The sequence below is a fragment of the Mauremys mutica genome, chromosome 3 (assembly GCF_020497125.1).
Source record: "Mauremys mutica isolate MM-2020 ecotype Southern chromosome 3, ASM2049712v1, whole genome shotgun sequence".
NCBI lineage: Eukaryota > Metazoa > Chordata > Testudines > Geoemydidae > Mauremys > Mauremys mutica.
Window position 1 is genome coordinate 203704907 of NC_059074.1, and position 22190 is coordinate 203727096.

Genomic DNA, 22190 nt, shown 5'->3' on the forward strand with positions numbered 1-22190 from the left:
TTGTGTTTGAAGATCTATACATGACTAATATTTATGTGCAACTAAATATATCACAGGTCAGAGCAAGCTGCAGTATGTTCCTGTCAGAGGGTGAGCTGGTCCATTAAAAGACTGGGGCACAGCTGCACCTTTTGTCAGGTTTAGCCCATCTCCCTGTATGATGGGAATAAATACAAGGGTCATGTGACAGAAGCATGCATCTAAACCGGGTCTGCTGGCAGGTAAAAGGGCAGCCTGTGGTCATTCAAGAGAGAGACCCCCCCCCCGCCCCTAAAGTTCAGAGAGAGACTCTCTCTCATTAGTGCCCAGGCAGAGAGCCTGTGAAGAGGACAGGTGACAATTTTCCAGAACTCCAAGGCAGAAGCCTTTTGGGGGAAGAGAATTACAAGGAACTGGAAACTGTGCAGGGACAAGCCTCCATTGATGGACTTGCAGGATGCAGAAGTCCCAGCTACGAGAGGGGTGGGACTACAAGGATGGGCCTGCTCTGATCAAGACCTGGAAAAACTTGAGGCATTATATGCGGAAAAGAATAATTGAGGCTGGTCAGGGTATGTTTGAATCTTGTGTTATGATAATAAACCAACCTGCAAGAGAGCACTACTGTAAAATCACCACATGTGCTATCTGGTTTGATGCAAGATTAAAGGTAAACTGAGGTAGCAGATGGGCCCAAAGGCAATCTGGGGGTAATGCCCTACAACCGTTCCCTTTAGCCTTGTTCTGATATGAGCACTGCTTCTTTTCTATCCACACTCTCTAATAGAAAACTGCTTTTTTATTTATGATAGACATGGCCCACAGTTACTCCAAACTTCTCTTTCTGTAGGAGGAAGCAGAACGTAGCTTATTCTTTTGGCTTTGTTTTCCTTTCTAAGGTATCTTTGGAGCTCATCATTTAAAGGGACATCAGGAATTTTTAATTTTTTAAAATAGATTCAATATAACTACAAATAAAATGTGATGTGTTTTCCTCATAGGCAATAGCAGTGAAACACCCTTTGGAAAACTACTCCAGTGAGCTTAACACAGAAGCTGTGCAGAGCAGAACAGGCTTTACTAGCAAACCAGTCAAAGGAACTGGAATAATTAATCATTTAAACTGGAAATCAGTAAGAACTGGTGCCATTTATGCCTTACTGACTCCCAGGGGAACTCTGCAAGCTCTATGTTGGAGAATAGTGTATTTCCACCAGAAGTTGGGTTTCGATACTGTCTTATTCTGGCTGTCCTTTTTTGGAGCATCTTAAAAGACTGTGACAAAGTTCCTCCTCTGCCTTGGTGGGTCCTGCACTTATTGGCGGATTTGCTCACCTCAGAGATTCAGGGCAGCCCTTAGTTTGGCCAGTTTTATGTCTCAAACCTGCCATTCACTCAGCTAACCACATCACTGGCCAGCATGGGGAAAAGGAAGGAGAACAATCCCCACAGTCTCTGCTGACCCACCTAGTGGGCCAGGGAGACAGGCCAGGGATCTTCGCCTCTGGTGGGACCCACAGTCCAAGTCAACTCCTCTTATATCCAGTAGGAGGGAGGGGAATGAGGGGAACCCAGGCCCTCCCTCTACTCTGGGTTTCAGCCCAGGGCCCTGTGGGTCGCAGCTGTCTACAGTGTTACGTGTAACACCTGTGTGACAGCTACAACTCCCTGGCTACTTCCCCATGGCCTCCTCCCAACATCTTCTTTATCCTCACTACAGGACCTTCCTCGTGATGCCAGATAGCGTTTGTACTCCTCAGTTCTCCAGCCGCAGGCCCTCTCACTCTCAGCACCTTGCGCACCCTTCACTGACTGAAGTGAGGTCCTTTATAAACCAGGTGTCCTAATTAGCCTGCCTGCCTTCATTGGTTTTCAAGCCGTGGCCTGTGGGGGTCCACAGACCATGTCTAAGATTTCCAAAGAGGTCTGCACCTCCATTTGAAATTTTCTAGGGTCTGCAAATGGAAAAAAGGTTGAAAACCACTGTCCCAGAGGGCAAAGTGTGTGTGTGTGTGGGGGGGAGGCGGGCGCGGGGAGTGTAAATACGAAAAATGGTGATGTTAGTTGTCATTCTAAGTTTCTGACGGAGTGAATTTCATAGTATTGGGCCAGCTCCTGAAAAAACCCTGTCTGCTGCATCTGCTAGTTTTACTTCTGATGTGTAGACAGTTGTTCCTGAGGAACACAGCTACTGAAGTCTGAGAGAGTAAGATGGTATATTGGGCCCATTTCCTTTACAGCTTTGAAAATAAAGACCGAGATTTGATTCAGCGTTCTGTTGGGGAATCAGCGGAGTGAGTGAAACATAGGACTGATGTACTCGAGTGAACCTGTATTACTGAGGAGGTGTGCTGCTGTGTTCTGTAACTCTTGCAGATTTTGCAGGGCAGAAGCATTCAAGTCTAAATACATTGGATTGCGATGATTCAAGCAAGAGTTAATGATGGCCTATGTGATTGAGGCCAAATTGTAAATACAAATGATGGGATGTAGCCTTACCAGATTAAGGTAGGAGAATGCATTTCTTGTAAATGGTTTTGTGAACGTCCTGCATCAGAGCATGGGATTTTTTTTTGCAGCTATGTTAGGTTGTTGGTTCCAGCTTTTTGTTGAATGCTTCTTAATCAGAGCCACTTGTGCTGAGTCACAGCAAGAGGGCTGGGCGTTTCAGCCATTTAAACCCCTTGAATTTTGTTCATATTTTGAACACAGGAAGCTGAGAATTCATACAGCTTTGAAACATTTGTCATACATCAGCATTGTCTGAAAATGTTGTCTCTTGACACCTGTGTCTTTTAGAATGATTGATAGCAGAGTGTGTGTGTGTGTGTGTGTGTCTTTGTTTCGGTATAGCAGTTGGATAGTTTGGACTAGGAGGTTGTGAGACAAAAGGAAAATAACTAGAAGCATCAACAGTTTTAGTTATGTTCTTTGGGTGACTTGTTTAAATAGCTGAAAATACAGACTTGCTGTGTCGGCAAGGTTTTAATTTGTTTTCCATCCTGACCCTCCCTTTTCTTGAATTTGGCTTCTGCGCACTGGTGCCCATCTGCTCGTAGTAAGTAGATGAAGAAATGATGGCTTGCTTCCAGTAGAGTCCCACCAGTGCCATGCCATCTGTTACCCAGCAATGCAGGAGTTGGGTGGAAGGAGTTAGTTTCTTAGAAATAACTATTATTTCAGCTCCCAGGTAGGACATAGTTGTATGGGGTATTTTAACTTTTCTTAAAATATTTGAAAAAAAAGATGCTTAGAAAATGTACTATCCCGAGCCCCCAGGTATTACTGACTAATAATACTTTACATCTAATGCTATCTTGCTACCAAGAGCAACTTCATATATTTGACTCATCCACACTGAGAGATGGGTGGTCTGAGAACAGGAGCTAGAACTGGAAAGTTCTCCTGTGTTCTGATACTGACTCCCCTCTGTGGCTTTGGGCAAGTCACTTAACTTCACTGACACTCAGTTTTTGTGGGCTGGATTCTATCCTGTGTCAAGATCTGTTATGGGCAGGCACCAGAGAACTGGTTGCAGCTCCCTGGTTCCATATCCTGAACCACCTAAGTACTGCTGTGATCTGTGCCAGCTAGGAGATGTCCCAAAAGGATTGTCTGTCCTCTGAGGACTGCCAAGAGTGCCGTTTGTGTTCCTAACTCATGTATATGTTTAGAAACCAAAGTTCAACTTTCCAGAGTCTTCATGGGACTCAGATGGGTAGTATTCCACATCACACTACTCTCAGTTTATTGACTTAATCAACTGTTTTGTAACTAATGTTTTGTTGTAGGAAACGGAGGAAAAAAAACCTTCTTTGCTTCCAGTCTGAGCAACAAGCGCAAAAAATCCAGCAGCTGGAAGCAGAACTAAAAACAGCCAGAGACTTCCTGAAGGAGAGCCAGAATTACGCTGAAGAGATGAAAAGTGAGCTACACATTTCTACCTTTTTTAATCCTGTTACAATCTATTACTTCAGTGTGGAGGTTCTTTAAACCTCATTATCAATGGTGATTTGAAGAATACCCAAGAAAAAAAAGTTCTCACTGTGTGATACAGTTAAATTAACTTTCAGCTAATACATGCAATTCTCTTTCCAAACTGAGATGGAACTTCTTTATACAAATATATAGTACTAACTCGTAAAATTATATGGTTTTAAAGCAATTTAAAATGAGGAATAAATATGTCCCAAAGAGAACTATATGGTCAGCACATTAAATACTACAATGTGCTCCTGTGTTTTAAAATCCCAAGCAAACAAATATACCTCAAACTATTATCCTTTAGCTTGTATATGGACTCCATCAAGCTTAAACGTGCTGAAATGTTACCTGCCGAGCCCTAATTTGACTTTTCCCTACATTTGTCCATTTGGTTGGGAAAATGCAATTTGCAGATTGAGGTTTAAGAGAACAGGTAATTCTGCTAAATAGCCATTGTAAAGAAGGAGACTGCTCCCACTTATCCCTGTAGAAGTCTAACCTTACTTAATGAGATTTCAAAATTAAATGTATGGACCCAGTGCTGCTCCCATTTTAATCAGTATTTTGTACTCTCCAATCCATGAGGCCATCCAAAGAAGTGCTTTGTGTTTTGATCTTATTCTTGGCAAGTGGCAGCACTTTCGGCTAGCTAATAAAATGTAACGCCTTCTAAGTCCATTTTCTTGCTTTCGCTATCTTCTAGCTGTGGTTCTCAAGGTGTCAAATGGTAGCATTATCTCCATTTTCTGGAGGGAATAATTATGAACAAAAAATAAGTCAGAAGATGTTTGTGCTGTAGCTCTGCACTGCAACCAACAATACCTTGTCTTAATTGAAACATAACTGAATGTGGGTGCCCAGAGTCCTAGGCTGTCACCCTTAACCCCCGGACAGTTCTTCCTCTCTAACAAGTCTCTGATTATCCTCTCACCCCTGCTGTGCCTCCTTCAGGTCATCCAGGGACTGAGCTCATTTCTAGCTGGAGCATCCTCTGCTGGTCACTATCCCTCTCCTCACTGGCCCCCATGTCCCTCCCAGACCCCGGTGCCCTCCCCGTCAGGCTCCGGCTCCCAGCAGAAATGCACTATCTGGGTCTCCCCACCCCAGGGAATCCCCACCCCCTATTCTCCACCTTGTCTCAGTGGCTACTGCCAGTACCATCTAGCCCCCTTTCACTGAGGCTGACTGCAGTCTGTAATGGCCACTCATCATTGGCCGGGGGATTTGGACCTGCTGCCTTTCCCTGCAACTCAGTACCTCTGTGGGACTTGGACAAGGCCCTGCGACCTGGGGAGTTGCCAGTCTGGAGCTCCCCAGCTCCTCTGGCCTTTCCCTAGCCCTGCTTCACTCTAGTACCCTGAGCTTCCCCAGAAGCCAGGTCCCTCTCCCTTCAGAGCTAGAGGGAGACTGACTGAGTGCCTGGCTCACAGCCCTTTTATAAGGGCCAGCTGTGGCCTGATTGGGGCCTGGCCCAGCTGTAGCTGCCTCCCCAATCAGCCCAGGCTTGCTGCTTTCCCCAGCCACAGCCCTCTGCAGGGTTGTTCCAACCCCTTCAGGGCTAGAGCGGGCAACCGGCCCACCACACCCCCCTTTGAATCACCACCCTAAATAATCCTTCTCCACCCTAGGTGTTGACGTATTTCAAATAACTGTTGATTGCTATCATTTCCCTTCCCCTCTGTCTTCTCCTCTTTCTCGCCAAGTTCTGGGTCTTGGAGACATTGAATTTCCCTTGTCCTGTAGGAAGGGAATGCGTAGTCTTGTTTCATATGGTAAGTTGGTGTTATTCAATAGAATTCTCTTTGCAATACAGGAAATCTCTTGTATTGCCCGTGTCTCTTAATTTTACTCCATACATCAGTTCATCAAACACCTTGAACATTTTTATCTATGCTGGATTTTGAAGAGAGGAAAACGGACAAATAGGGCACCAACATTCTTTATCTAGCCATTGGTACTGTTGCCTGTCAACCATGAGTTTCAGAATACAAGCCAGCGGACCTCAGTGAAGATTGGCTGTAGAAACAGTTACAATTGTGAAGCATAGAGCAATTTGAGTAGCAGTATGTTCTTTCTGCAAAACTGAATTCTGGCAATGCTAAAATTGTCTCAGCTATCCAATGTCATGGTTTGGGTATAAAGGCAGTTTTAGAACACATAAGTAATTATATTCCGAAATACTAAGAAAATGTATTGCTAGGTGAAAAATTGAAAATGGTCAATATTGCCATTTGATAGTGTTATCCATAAAAGCTAATATTGCATATTTGACATAGTTTGCTTTCACAAATTAAGCACTTAATTTTTTTTTATTACTATAGAGAAGACTTTATCTCAGGAAATAGAATTGAAAGAGAAACAAGCTGAGATTACCCATCTGCAGCTGTCTGCAGCTGAGTTGGCTTCTTTAAAAAAGGAAATGATTAACATCAAGGCTCAGCAAAAGACACTGAAAGAGCAACTTAATATCACACTTCACGAAAATGAGCAACTGAGCAAGGTAATACAAAGAAAGAATGAATCAGTAGCACGTTACTTAGTTCATGACAGGGAAAATGGAAACTATTTAAAATGATTTGTCCTATATCTTAGTTGAAATGGTACAATACGGAAACTTACAAAGCCATGTTATTTTCAGTCTCTGTTATCAATGCCGGATAAGAGCAATAGCAATATCCTTTGCTGACAGTTAATAAGGCATTTAGCTTTTAAGAGCCCAAATATTAAATTGTGTCCTTTTTAATATCTATTCTCAATTCTAATATAACATTTGCTATAACTTCTCCGTTAGTAGCATGGAAATGTGATTAAATCTATTATCTTATCAACTTCTGGCTATCAAAGATACAGGAGGTCTTTAGCGGGACACCTGAAAACATGATAAAATGTGCACGTTTTGTCTGTTCTTTGGCCCAGGTTTTCTCCTCATTGGTAACAAAGAGGTGATTCCTCTCCCCTGTAGAACTGGGAGGTGGACCAGTGTTGTTGCTGAAGGCCCCCGGACTAAGCTCCAGCCTTCACCTCAGGCCACCAGAAAGTGTGTCCACCAGCAGAACAAGTTGGCGGTTCAGTTTCTCCCAACAACTTTGTTTTCTAATTAATTATTGTTCATTTTTCTGCCACATTGATTTCATTTCAACTTCTTGCTCCTCTTTCCCTTTCCTTAAGTAAGTTCTCTGGATCCGCAAACACAGCACCTCTCAGTAACTCCCTTTGACCGCTATTGCCGTGCTAGGAAAGGCCTGCAAGATCAAGCTAAGCCCAAGTAGTTCAGTGGGCAGCTTTTTAGGAGTCTTAGAGGGTAACCTATGTCTTGCTGCTACAAGCCACCAACCCTTGCTCTGTGAGGGGACGGGGCTTTGTTGGACCAGCGCCCTAGTGCCATGCATGCGTCCATCAACACACCCATTGGAAGCCCTGACTCCATTGTGAGAAGGCTTGATCAGGAGCATGAGGATTCTCAAGGAGATGAGAACCCCACATAGTCTGCTCAGGAATAATACTTGGAAACTCCGTATGCTCTGGGTCCCAAAAAGGCAAAAGGAATCGCCCCCTTTTGTAAGGAAGTAATACGTACAATTAATGAGCAGGTTGAATACACATCAGGCTTTAAATCTTTTCTCTTGCCTTCCCACTCTTAGGGCTGGTCTACATTGTGGGGGGGGGAGTGTCGATCCAAGATACGCAACTTCAGCTACGTGAATAGCGTAGCTGAAGTCGAAGTATCTTAGATCGATTTACCTTGGGTCCTCACGGCACGGGATCGATGTCCGCGGCTGCCCCATCGACTCCGCTACCACCGCTCGCTCCAGTGGAGTTCCGGAATTGATGGAGAGCGCGTTCAGGGATCGATATATCGCGTCTAGATGAGCTGCGATATATCAATCCCTGATAAATCGATCGCTACCCGCCGATAGGGCGGGTAGTCTGGACGTACCCTTAGGATGTGTTTGCTGTGGTTTTCTCCTATATACGGGTCTCCTGGAGTGCTCTGTATCAGACTCACTGCCTCCCTTCTCTCCCAGCCCAGTATATCTGGGTGTGTTACTTCTGTGAAGCCCATTCTCAGGTGGCAGGGTAATGTAATTTGTTCATCTCTGCTTTTCAGCCTGAGACCCTCTTTCAAGCAGGGAAGGGGACCCAAATTTTAGGTCACAATGGAGTGGGAATTGTCCCTGTCCGTTTATCAGGTCAAGGGCACAGGCTTTACCAAGGAAAGGAGTTTGGAGTCTCCTCCCCCTCTCCATAGGCTTGCTCAGCATTGAAGGATTAAAGAGCACTTTAGCCAGTGTGTGCCCAGAAGAGAGGCACATAAGAATTCCATTCATTTCCGGTTAAATCTAGATGTTAAACTAAAATATTATATAAAAAGATCAGGAAAATGTGTAAGTTTGGGGAACCTAAGTGCAGCAGTAGTCCTACCTGAGAGAGACGTGGCCATGCCTCCAGAAGGGGGTTGCTTCCAAAAGATTCCATTGACCAAAAGAGTGAGGACACTACAGCAAATTTCAAAACTCCAACTGTGGCCATTTCTTAGACTTAGTAAGGAAAATCTAGTTGGTGGCAAGCAAGTGGGCCATCGTCTCTAGGGTATGATCCTCAATTTGAGTGTGAGAGTTCTCTGGATTACATTCTTGTCAAATCCTTGAAGTGTTGTGTAAGATATTCTTTCATGGCAATTTTTTCTCTATCTTGATGTGATTTGTAGCAAAGCATTCTTACTCTCTGGCTATAAGGAAACTGTTTACACTCATGAACGTGAAAAAAATCATCCCTACCCCATGCATCCACTTTCACAAGTGCAAGGCTATTTGGGGAACCAGTGAAATTAGTAGCTGAGACAACAGAAGCCTGAACCCTCCTTGTCAAAGCCGGCATAGTAATCCATTGGTCACTGCCAACACCAAAGGTATTCAAGAAGGGAATGTTTGCCTAGCAGAGGGGAGAGTATGAAGCAGAAGCTCACATGGAAGACCTAAATCTTTTTCTTCCCAAACAATTAAATCTTCAGCATCACAAAGACAAAATGAGCATTTGCATGTGAAGAGTTTACAATTCCTATACAAGACTCTTCGTTTTGACCTATCCTCTGTGTTGAGAGGTTTAAATGGCTGGTAGTATCACAGCAAGGGTGAGGTCTCAAGTTACACAACCCTGTCCATTTACAGACAACATCACTGTTAGTGCCCTGACCAGAGAAACAGATCCTTTCCCAACTTGCCAGCTGCTAGAAAGGATTCCAACCCCCCTGGAGTTCAAAATCAGAATATTCTGAATCCAGTGCAGGACATTGTTCAACCAGGTTAAAATAGGCATGGCTTTGACTCTAAATTTACCACTAGGGTAAAGATTTACAAAGACCCCAAACTTCACCTCATCAATTGTATCCTGGCAGCAGTCACCCCATAGCTAGTTTTCCCCAGTGACCAGGTTTGCTGATGCCAGGCATTGGTACTGTCCTCTGAGTGGGATTTCACAATGTGTCTCCAGAAATTCCTTTTGTGGACACGTCATTCTCAGAACCTGTCCAAATGTCTCTTTTGGGGCAGGTAAGTACAAGGAACATACTTTAAGCCAACCCAGTTTTCACTTTGGCCCTTGTATGATTGCTACAGGAACACACCTCACTTGGTGAAGAGCATACCTGGAAGACAAGATGCCCCCACGGTTATGGTGGGTCACTCAGAAAAAAGAGCATCCAGCTTTCTGAACCGCACACCTTGTGCTGTACCGTTTTTCAGTATGTCAGGGTACAACACTTCCTTTTAGTTTACTTTTACAGAATTCAGTAGTGTTGGAACAAAAACATAGGAATGGACAGATGGGTTCAAACTAGTGGTCCATTGAGTCTCCTGTATGTCATCTGACGGTGGCCAATAGCAGTTGCTTCAGAGGAAGGTTCAAGAAACCTGTAGAGGGCAGTTATGGAATAACTAACCCACAAGGGAAATTTCTTCCTATCTCCTGTTAGAGGTTGGCTTGTGCTCTGAAATATGAATGTTTATATCCCTTTCAACATAAGTGAGTAACCAGAGGTCAGAACTTCTCTCAGAGGCCATGGAAATAATGTCAGATGTCGAGAAGAATCCGCTGCTTTACAAGACAGTTCGCATAAAGGGAAGAGGAAAGAGCTGAAATCATCCTTCTAGTTTGTCACTAGCCAGAAGTTCTGGGAATTTTTGGACATGATTGATTGATAGCTAAGGAATCTCCACTATACCAGCAGAAAAAACAGATCTCCTGAAGCATGGGCCCCTATTTCATCTGTACCTGAGCTGCCTACAATTTGACAGCCTGGATATCAAAAGGAAAGTGTAGTTCAGCAGAGATTATCCTTTAGCCCAGTGATTCTCAAACTTTTGTCCTGTTGACCCCTTTCACATAGCAAGCCTCTGAGTGCGCCACCCCCCTCCTTATAAATTAAAAACACTTTTTTAGCCTGACTGATACATTTTGGTATCCAGGCAGAATTCAATCAGGAACTTTCATTCATTGTTCTGGTAAAGTTTCACTTATGGTGCAAAGGAAACACTACCTTACTTGTCAGGGTCTGTACTTGAAATTTAGACCGTGTTTAAACGTGTCTTTTCACTCTTCCCCTAAGGTTGACCGTAACTGACTGATGTGATATTAAACATAACAGGGCAGTGTCTACACTGCATGTTTTAATATCGTGTTAATGAACACATTAATTAATATCTTATGAAACTTCCCAGTGCAGACATGCCCCTATTGTCTTTAAACTGCTTTTACTACCTCATTATGTCACACTCGACTTGGGAGAGCATATCAGTTCTGATGTATGCAGAATTTCCATCTAAATTATTAATGAAGTGATTCTTCTTATGACAGCACTGTTCTTGCTAATAATTTAGATAGGCATGTGAACAATTCCACGTGCCACTGCAAAGAGAAATTCTGATAATGACTATATGAAGTTTTATTTGTAACACGCAATTCCTTCTGCATTTTCTAGCCTGCAATCTTTTTCTACTTCCATTTGTGGTGAATGAGGGACTGTAGTTCTATGCTCTCGCTTCAGAAATAAACACATTTAAAAGCACTCATGTAGCACAGTGTGGAGCCGGTGTTGTGGCAAGCAGGCATTGAGTTACAGTACTCACTCCATGCCCAGCTGATGGAGCACTGTGCTTGATATTTACATTATCCTGAAGTGCATTTTATAAGGCTGCCAGATATCCACCATCCATTTATTTTGGCACCCCAATGCACATAGGGTGGACAAACATGCCTGGACCACATGCTTTTCGGCTGGGTTCTGTCATTTGGTTATTTTGAATATTATGTTTAGATTATGATTTCTCTATCAAGGAAATCTACACACACGTAGCTTTCCAATAAACATGACTTTAATGTTTCTCTGTTGGAATTAGAAGCTGCTATAATTCAATTGTATATTACTAAGTGAACTCTACTGTACAAATTCATATTATAACTTTTGTTTGGATTTTAAGTTGCACTGAACTTTTAATGGTAGGTGAGATGCCATTAGTGAGAGTATAATGCTTAGACAGAAGAATGAATTTTCCTATTAGCAACTAAATTTTTTTTTATTTTATAGCTAGACAGTCTGAAGGCTTTAGATCAACAGAAGAAGCAAAATGGATACACTCACACTGAAATGAAGACATGGATGCAATCCTGTAAGCAGCTGGGGAAGGAAAAAGAAATGTTGCCGAAACAAATTGCTGACCATAATGCTCTATTAAAGGAGCACAAGCCAAGTCTGGGGTAGTTGAAGAAGGCTGCAAATCATTCGTGGAAGTCACGGTTTCTGTGACCTCTGTGAATGTTGCAGTGTTGGTGCAGCTGATCCCAGGATCCCAGCAGCTGGGGAAGCCCAGGAGCCAGCCGCGCTGGCCGTTGCTCATTCAGCCCCAGGCACGGTCCCTGGTGCAGCAGTCTGGGACTAGTGGTGGTGGGGCCTGAGCCACCCCTTCCCCCCTGCACCAGCATTGCCCTGCTCTCTCTCTCCACTCCCCAGCAGTCTTCAGGAGCGTCCCCTCTCCCAGGCGGTGAGATTTAGTCCCAGGTATTTTCAGTAAAAGTCATGGAGGGGTCACGGGGCCCTGACTTTTTGTTTATTGCCCGTGACCTGTCCATGACTTTTACTAAAAATACCCATGACTAAAACAGCCTTAATCATGATCCTGTTTCTAACCTTAATGCATTTATTTAGAACACATGTTTTCAAAACTTCCATTATTCCATTTGATTCAGATGAGGGGCCAGATCCTCATAAATCAGTCTAGCTTCTGAAGCTCTGGTATAGTTGACTGTGGTTGCACAAGCACACATCTTATGTACTTCATTAACAAATGAATGACTGAGATCATTGCATTCTAAACGCATCTTTCCAGAGTCTCCTTAAAGTTCTTTGTACAGGTAACGACTCTTTCCTTTGGCCAGGTGCTGATGAGATGACACATTCATTGACCCAGGACAAGGAGCAAGAGTACGAGCCAGACGGACTCCCGGAGGTGGTCAGAAAAGGTAATTGTTACTTCTTTAGAGGAGAACGGTCCACACTGGGGAGAGTGTGCGCGCGCACGCTTATCTAAATAATCGTGTTGTCATAGGTGTGACTTGGAAGCATTGTAAAAACTTGGACATCATTGGCCAAATTCAGCCCTCGTATAGGTTGCAAGAGAGGGATTCTAGGCCCAGCCATTCCCAATATAAAACACCTTTTTCTTCTGGTTGATAAGACGGGGGGAAATTATTGCTTAAACATTTTTAGCTAAATGTTTTTTCATTGAAATGTGCTGCATTGTCAAAGCCGAGATGTATTACAGAGATGTATTGATTCGGACAAAGTTTTTGCTGAGCAGGGAGGAAGGCCCCCAAATTGAAAGCCTGATGTTTTTTGATTCAATTTCATTTTATGAAAGCATTTGAAAGGCTTATGTTTTCATTCCAATCTAGAATGAAAACAAATTCTGAAACCTCGAAAGGGGTCACAAAACAGAATTGTCTCCCTCTGGCCGGCTCTATGTAGAACAATAGAAGAGACATCGTTTCAGATGGAATGATTTTCCAGTTAATGGTGTCCCTTTAAAGGAAAAAGAGAACATTTGCTTGGGGAAAACTCTTTTTGCCATTTAGTAGAGTTGCTGTTGCACAGATCCACACCCTTGCCTGAGTTCACCTATAAAATTCTAGGAACGCAAGATAGTCCTAATAATTCCCCCATTCTATGTTATTCAGTGAGTAAATGCCATTTTACTTTCTTAAATTATTACCCGTTGTCATCTCCATCTTGAATTGAGCAAGATCAGATTGATTGGAACAATAAAGTAATTTAATCAACTGTGGTTCATGGCTGTTGTTTATTTTTCAGGCTTTGCTGATATTCCCACTGGGAAAACCAACCCCTGTGTTTTGCGCAGAACAGCGCTAAACCTAAAGACCAGTCCCCGTCTTGCTGCTCAAAGCCAAAATTTGTCCCCATATGGCCAACGTTTACAAAAAGGCAGGTCATATAATAATGCCAAGATCTCTAAAGCGACAGCTGGTGGCAGCAAATCACCAAAGGTAACTGATCGTCAAAATGTATCTGAATGTGCAGGGCATGGGAAATCCACATAATGTATTTATCTCTCCAAGTGAGTTTGAAGATATGCCGTGTTATTCATACCTCCTTTATATCTGCCATGAATATAGTGAAGACAAGGTCATCAATGTAAATAAAATGAATAAAGCTCGGCACATAACAAAGATCTGGGCATAATGGTAAACTTAAAATTGTTGGTATGATCAAATCTGTGATCTCATGCCAAGTGCTCATTAACTTGGTAAATGGGAATGAGGTCAATCTTCCCACTTTAATGCTCATCCCAAATATTTGATTATTCCTTGAAAGGCCTGGATGCCTAGAGCAGGGGGGGGTGCGCGTGCATATATGGATTACACGCAAAAGCACTCAAAAATTCATATATGCTGGAATTAAGGCTCCTTGGCCCAATCTCCCTGCTCAGCCAGCCCCAGTTCTCTTAGACTCATAGACTTTAAGGTCAGAAGGGGCCATTATGATCATCTAACCTGACCACCTGCACAACGCAGGCCACAGAATGTCACCCACCCACTCCTGTAACAAACCCCTAACCTGTGTCTGAGTTACTGAAGTCCTCATATCGTGGTTTAAAGACCTGAGAGAATCCTCCAGCAAGTGACCCATGCCCCATGCTGCAGAGGAAGGTGAAAAACCTCCAGGGCCTCTGCCAATCTGCCCTGGAGGAAAAATCCTTCCTGACCCCAAATATCGTGATCAGCTGAACCCTGAGCATGTGGGCCAGACTCACCAGCCAGACACCCAGGAAAGAATTCTCTGTAGTAACTCAGATCCCACCCCATCTAACATCCCATCACAGACCACTGGGCATATTTACCTGCTAATAATCAAAGGTCAATTGCCAAATTAATTGCCAAAATTAGGCTATCCCATCATACCGTTCCCTCCATAAACTTATCAAGCTTAGTCTTGAAGCCAGATATGTCTTTTACCCCCGCTACTCCCCTTGGAAGGCTGTTCCAGAATTTCACTCCTCTAATGGTTAGAAACCTTCGTCTAATTTCAACTCTAAACGTCCTAGTGTCCAGTTTATATCCATTTGTTCTTGTGTCCACATTGGTACGAAGCTTAAATAATTCCTCTCCCTCACTGATATTTATCCTTCTGATATATTTATAAAGAGCAATCAGATCTCCCCTCAGCCTTCTTTTGATTAGGCTAAACAAGCTAAGCTCTTTGAGTCTCCTTACATAAGATAGGTTTTCCATTTCTTGGATCATCCTAGTAGCCCTTCTCTGTACCTGTTCTAGTTTGAATTCATCCTTCTTAAACATGGGAGACCAGAACTGCACAAAATATTCCAGATGAGATCTCACCAGTGCCTTGTATAACGGTACTAACCCTCCTTATCTTTACTGGAAATATCTCGCCTGATGCATCCTAAAACCGCATTAGCTTTTTTCATGGCCATATCACATTGGCGGCTCATAGTCATCTTGTGATCAACCAATACTCCAAGGTCCTTCTCCTCCTCTGTTACTTCCAAATGATGCGTCCCCAATTTGTAACCAAAATTCTTGTTCTTAATCCCTAAATGCATGACCTTGCACTTTTCACTGTTAAATTTCATCCTGTTACTATTACTCCAGTTTACAGGGTCATCCAGATCTTCCTGTGTGATATCCCGGTCCTTCTCTGTGTTAGCAATACCTCCCAGCTTTATTAGCACAGTCCCACTTTTTGTGCCAAGGTCAGTAATAAAAAGATTAAATAAGATTGGTCCCAAAACTGATCCCTGAGGAACTCCACTAGTAACCTCCTTCCAGCCTGACAGTTCACCTTTCAGTATGACCTGTTGTAGTCTCCCCTTTAACCAGTCCCTTATCCACCTTTCAATTTTCATCTTGATCCCCATCTTTTCCAATTTAACTAATAATTTCCCCTGTGGAACTGTATCAAGTGCCTTACTGAAATCGAGGTAAATTAGATCCACTGCCTTTCCTTTGTCTAAAAAATCGGTTACCTTCTCAAAGAAGGAGATCAGGTTGGTTTGGCACGATCTACCTTTTGTAAAACCATGTCGTATTTTGTCCCAATTACCACTGATCTCAATGTCCTTAATTACTTTCTCCTTCAAAATTTTTTCCAAGACCTTGCATACTACAGACGACAAACTAACAGGCCTATAGTTACTTGGATCACTTTTTTTCCCTTTCTTAAAAATAGGAACTATGTTAGCAGTTCTCCAGTTGTCCAGTAGAACCCCTGAGTTTACTGATTCATTAAAAAATCTTGCTAATGGGCTTGCAATTTCATGTGCCAGTTCCTTTAATATTCTTGGGTGAAGATAACCTGGGCCCTCCAATTTAGTCCCATTAAGGTGTTTGAGTTTGGCTTCTACCTCGGATGTGGTAATATCTACCTCCATATCCTCATTCCCATTTGTCATCCTACCATTATCCCTAAGCTCCTCATTAGCCTCATTAAAGACAGAGGCAAAGTATTTGTTTAGATATTGGGCCATGCCTAGATTATCCTTAACCTCCACTTCATCCTCAGTGTTTAGCGGTCCCACTTCTTCTGTCTTTGTTTTCTTCTTATTTATACGGCTATTGAACCTTTTACTATTGGTTTTAATTCCCTTTGCAAGGTCCAACTCTACATGGCTTTTGGCCTTTGTCTTTCTAACGTTATTCCTACATGTTCTGACCTCAATAAGGTAGCTTTCCTTGCTGATCACTCCCGTCTTCCACTCCTTGTAGGCTTTCTGCTTTTTCTTAATCATCTCTCTGAGATGCTTGCTCATCCAGCTTGGTCATTAACTCCTGCCTATGAATTTTTTCCCCTTTCTTGGGATGCAGGCTTCTGATAGTTTCTGCAACTTTGACTTGAAGTAATTCCAGGCCTCCTCCACCTTTAGATCCACAAGTTCTTCAGTCCAATCCACGTCCCTAATGAATTTCCTTCATTCTTTAAAGATAGCCCTTTTGAAATAAAAAACCCTAATCCCAGATCTATTTTTGTTTATCCTTCCATCTAGCTTGAACTGAGTTAGCTCACGATCACTCGAACCAAGGCTGTCCCCTACAACCATTTCTTCTATGAGGTTCTCACTACCCAAACCAAATCTAAAATGGCATTCCCTCTTGTTGGTTCTTCAACTACTTGATAAAGGAATCCATCAGCTATCACATCCAGAAAAATCTGAGCCCTACTATTATTACTAGCACTTGTCCTCCAGTCTATATCTGGGAAGTTAAAGTCTCCCATAATCACACAATTCCCATTAATGTTTACTTCATTAAAAACATGAAAGAGGTCTCTATCCATATCCAAATCAGATCCCGGCGGTCTCTAGCTAGCCCCAAGCACCTCAGGGGAGGTTCTAGTAGCTTTCTTTCCCATTGTGATTTTTGCCCACATAGACTCTGTCTTATCCATTCCATGACTTCTTATTTCTTTACAGTTAACCTCATCATTGCTATACAATGCTACTCCACCACCTTTGCCTTAATTTCTGTCTTTCCTAAACAGCACATAGCCTTCAATACCTGTACTCCAGTCATGACTACTATTCCACCATGTTTCTGTTATCCCTATAATATCCGGTTTCACTTCCTGCACCAGTAGCTCTACTTCCTCCATTTTGTTACCTAGGCTCCTCGCATTAGTGTACAAACATCTTAATTTTTGCCATTTGGCTTCACTGACATTCTTTACCCGGTTAGGCACAGACATTCTACTCCCAGTATCACCTATTAGACTGGTATCTACACTACCCTTCCTCCTTATTTCCATTCTCCGACCCATGGCTGTATCCTTTCTTTCTTTGTTTTCTTCCCTCTCAATGTTAAGAAGGGAGATTACCCTTTTATGGGAATTTTGGAGATTACCTGGACATCTCCCAACCATCTTCCCCAAATTCCTAGTTTAAAGCTCTCTTAATCAGTTGTGCCAGCCTCCATCCTAGAAGTCTATTTCCCTCCTTACTCAGGTGAAGTCCATCCCATGGGAACAGTCCTCTGTCCATGAATGCCTCCCAGTGGCCGTACATCCCAAAGCCGTCCTCATAGCACCACTGCCTGAGCCATCTGTTGATCGCCATAATCTTTTCATACCTTTGTTGCCCTTCTCTAGGAACAGGCAGGATCCCACTGAAGATCACCTGAGCCTCAATTTCATTAAGCGTCTTCTTCATTTTCCAACTCTGCAAACCTGTTCCTGAGCTCTATTTCTCCTTCACTGGCCCGTCTTTTTCTCTGCCTGGTTCTCTTAGTCACGTGCTTCCACCGTCCACTTTCCTCACCCAGCAGTCTCCCCTCAGAATTCTTTGGTCCTGCTTCCATCTGCAAGTCTGAGCTTTTCCCTTCAGCCTCCTCATGTCTTTGCTCCATCATCCGCTCGAATCCCCTTCTAAACTCGACCAGAGTTTCCACCTGCATACCCAGTCCTCAGACCTTTTCTTCCATCAGCTCTATCAGTCGGCACATCAGGCAGACGAAACTCTTTTCAGGTACCCTCTCCAGGATCATGTACATGCAGCAGCTTCCATATCCAGTCAGCCTCATTCTGTCTTTCACTGCTGCCTCTGTATGGGTCATAGCCTTCCCACCTAAAACCTGTAAATCCAGGAAACACAAACTGAAGCAAACCACCACCACCTACAGCAAAACAAACCCCAACAGGCACCAGAACACCAGCAGAACACCACCCACTCCCTTCACTAGCCTGTCAATTCCTCTGCCTAAGTCTCTTAGTCTCCTCTGCAAATTCCCTCTGCAAACTCCCTCCTCCTCCTCTTAGCTCTGTGTCTTCTCTCTGTCTCCTCTACATTCCTTTCCCCCTTCCTCGGCCTTCTCTCATAGTTTTCCAGTCCTAGCATTGCCTACCAGCTCCCTGTCCTTGGCCCCCTCCCCGCACCCCCATTCCAGTCCCAATCTTGGCATACTCCTTGTCCCAGTCTGCCCCTCCCACCCCCGCCCCTCCATTTGTCTTTTGTCCCCTCTGCATTTGAGTCCAGTATCTTCCTCCACCAGCGTGCTTGTGCAGCAGCTTGGAGGGCTCATTGGGAGTTTATTAAGAGAAAAGTTCCTGCTCTCAGTTCTGGTGCCTGGACCAAAGCAGCTGGGAAGAAGCGTTGCAGGGAAACTCTGGCTTTGATCATTAGAGGCCTGGGCTGGAGCATATCAATTGCTCTGCGGGGATGGCACAGTGTGCCGTGTTTTCCCATCCAGGAGCTGTGGGGAAATGGCACATGTGCAGTCACTCTGGGGGGAATAGCTCATGCACAGTTTGGTTAGCACTAAGAGCTGTGCGAGATTCAAGTATACTCAGCGAGGACGAAATCTTCAGAGATTTTAGCTGCTACAGGTCTAAGAATTCTCTCTGAGTATCTGTGAACTGTGATTTTTTTCAAAGGCTTATAATTTGGCCAAATGTGGGCAGGTTTTCGTGGGGATGGCAAAAAGCACATTCTCTGCACAAAGGCCACTCCCTGCCAAATTACAAGTCCCCGCCCCAACACATGGAGTTTTTCAAAGAAAAGTTGCCAGATCTTGGGAATAGCTTAAGCATTTTGGCTGAAATTCTGCTTCTGTCCCCCACCCCTGAAAATTTCAGCCCAAGCAATTAAAGTTTGTAACGTTAGGAGCAGCAGAAAACAGGGTCTTCTTGTAATGGGAGGAGTCAGGTACCCTTAATAATAAATGGTCCTATTAGCTTTGCCAGTAATATATGTTGGTAACAATTTTGTTTTTGCTGTTGCATTGCTGTGAACTTAGCCAATTTAAACAACACACAAGATGATTCTTTAAATAACAATCTCTACAAAAACAATCCTACTTCAACAAATTGTTTAAAGAGCTATTCTGTTCCCAGAGTTTTCATTTTTAGGGCCAGACCCTGAAGTCTTTTCTCAGTCCTTATGCAAACTTCATCTGATTTTTATCCTTTGCTTTTTATTATTGAGGACACTGGAAGGAAAATTGATCGCCTTCGTTAGAAGTTCTGGTACTGAACGTTGTCTTCATGCTCGTATTGTGATAGCCTCAACCAGACACTGGTCACTGCATGTCTGCAATCTGAGATTTTGCCCATTGCTAGAAAAACACTGTTAGAGTGAAGGAACAATTAGAGAGGCAGCACACTATCCCCACAACTCTTGGGTCTAATAAGGAATGCTTCCACATTCTCTGCTTTCAGTGGTAAAAATCATTGATTTTTAGATTTAGCCTTATATTTCTCAAGCTACTATTACAATGACAGAAGTGTAAGGACTGTCTTCCCTTTTTCCACTCGACATCAAAGTGTTAACAGCTTTTATTTTGATAAGTATTGGCACTAGAAGGATAAGCCCTGATGCTCACCTCGCACACAGGACCCACATCAGTGTAAGTGGGATGAGAATTGGGGCCAATTACCTAGACTATCAGAAGCTTTGGCCTTCAGGATTTCAATTGTCATGAAGCACACATTTATAACTACTGAAGTTTTAGCTAACTGATGCTAAAATCATGTCAGAATTTGGTGGGGAGTGCAGGAGAGACAAGGACGATTGTAATAGCGGCGGGGACTGGAATTTGAGATAACCCCAAAGGTGTACACATTGTGAAATTTTTCATAAGTTTTACAAAGCTAGTGTTGACCATCACAACAAACATATTGTGAAGATTATGTTAAACCTTTAGAATGACATGACATTCTCCTGAATATTTCATAATACGTCTGGACAGGATATAAGGTAAGGTAATAATTGGAGATATACCAATCTCCTAGAAGAGGAAGGGACCTTGAAAGGTCATCAAGTCCAGCCCCCTGCCTTCACTAGCAGGAATAATTTTTGCCCCAGAGCCCCAAGTGATCTCCTCAATGATTGTACTCACAACCTGAGGTTTAGCAGGCCAATGCTCAAACCACTGAGCTATCCAGATATCCTCAACAGGCCCATATAAATGCTTCAGGACTAAACAACTTTTTCAAGTGCTATCATATTTACAGAATAAACTATAGGACATTTACAAATTATTATGAAATATCAGTAATTAAACTTAAATTACATATCTCAAAATACAGTAGTGCAGATTAGTGATTGAGCAAGAAGAGACTAGACAAGGAACTCCTGTGTACTACTCCTTAGCTTTGCCTATACCTTGTTAAATTATGTGACTTGTGATTTGTAAAGCATGGATGATAATGTCCATTCTAAACTTGAACATGGTGAGGAGTAGGTAGTTGCTGTAAAGCATTCTGCATAGCGCTGTTGTATTTTCAGAGTGATAACTATAAACATTGAAGATTCTTGCTTTTAGCGTGTGTCTGCTAATTCATATTATTCAGTCGCTTGGAATGGGTCTTTCACTTCCTGCTGGTAATTAACAAGGTTCTCCCATACCACTAAAGCATGAGAATTTTTTTGTTTGTATTGCAGGTAGATGATACTCAGCAGTGCCAAACGGAAACAGCTATTGAACCTGTGGAATCAAGATCTCCTCTTGCATGAAGAAGCAACACACACAAGCTGTTGCTGAGAACTCAAGGGAGAATCTCCACACACACCAAGGCAGATGTTCCTTGAGCACACAAAAACTACCTGATGAAAATGAACACGACAAAAACTGTATGGTACAGTAAACCTGAGTAGTATAAGTAGTATACCATGAAACAAACCCTGACCGCACCCCTTGACCCCTTAAACTCTGCCCCTTGACCCCTTAAACCCCACCCACCTGTCACCAGAAGTCCCGCTCCAGGGGGTATTACTCCCAGGGTCAAGATGCCACATGACCGGAAGCAAGGTGTGTCATGTGACCATCCTCTACCACTCAGGAAGGGTTTCAGCCGCTGGGGACCATCCCGGGAGGAGATTTGACCAATCAAGGCAAGTTCTGGGGTGGAGTGACCCATCTGGATGTGGGTCATGTGACCCCTCTAAGAACTCCGCCTACTTCCCTCTACCAATCAGGATGGGGTTCACCCTGATAGGACCTCCCTCAGAGGAGATTTGACCAATCAGACTGAGTTCTGGGGTGGGGTGACCTGTTCGGAAGTGGGTCGTGTGACCCCTCTAAGAACTCCTCCCAATGCCCTCTGCCAATCAGAGAGTAGCACCATTGCCCCATAAGTCTCAGCTCTGGGCAGAGGAGGCCATCTCTTACCAAGGACACTTGTTTAAGAAATTGTGGAAAGGCTACTGAGAGGAAACGTGGACTCCTTTACCACCCCCATGAGAACTTCGGACTTTGTTTTAACCCCGAGCACCTTTAGACCGTTGATGGATACGTTGGAATCCGACCCCGAAACCCTTATTAGGCACCCCGATGAGTGTGACGGCTTCTCACTATTCACCTTCCTAGAAGTGGAAAGTGCTCGTGGCTTGGGGGAGTCACAGGCAGACAAGGTGAGCGGAAAAGAGGTCGCTCAGGTATGGGCGCCAACTTATATGGGCTCCTGGGGCTTTAGCCCCAGGAATATTCACAGTCAGGGGCTCTGCTCCAGCAATATTTGGAGCTAGGTTTCTCCCCTGCTCTGGGCTGCCGGGGAGCCCAGAGCCTTTAAAATCACAGCCGCGGCTGTGAGTCAGAGGAATCTGCGCTGCCCGCTGCGGCTGGGAGCCCAGAGCCCTTTAAATCTCAGCCGCGGCCGGGAGTCAGAGGGCTCTGGGCTGCCCGCTGTGGCGGGGAGCCCAGAGCCCTTTAAA

At 43.7% G+C, this 22190-nt stretch overlaps 1 protein-coding gene and 1 long non-coding RNA gene across 2 annotated transcripts; both read left to right on the forward strand.

Annotated features, from left to right (window-relative positions):
* Positions 1-3796: 3796 nt before the first annotated feature.
* Positions 3797-11590, forward strand: LOC123366226. The gene is made up of 3 exons (XR_006577971.1): positions 3797-3904; positions 6285-6463; positions 11546-11590. It is a non-coding gene; the product is annotated as an uncharacterized LOC123366226 (long non-coding RNA).
* Positions 11591-12257: 667 nt separating this feature from the next.
* On the forward strand, positions 12258-21001 carry LOC123366225 (centromere protein F-like). Its single transcript, XM_045009473.1, has 3 exons — positions 12258-12477; positions 13325-13518; positions 20922-21001. Exons 1-3 carry the CDS (start codon positions 12405-12407, stop codon positions 20991-20993), a joined length of 339 nt encoding a protein of 112 aa, XP_044865408.1. The 5' UTR covers positions 12258-12404; the 3' UTR covers positions 20994-21001.
* The last annotated feature ends 1189 nt before the right edge of the window (positions 21002-22190 follow it).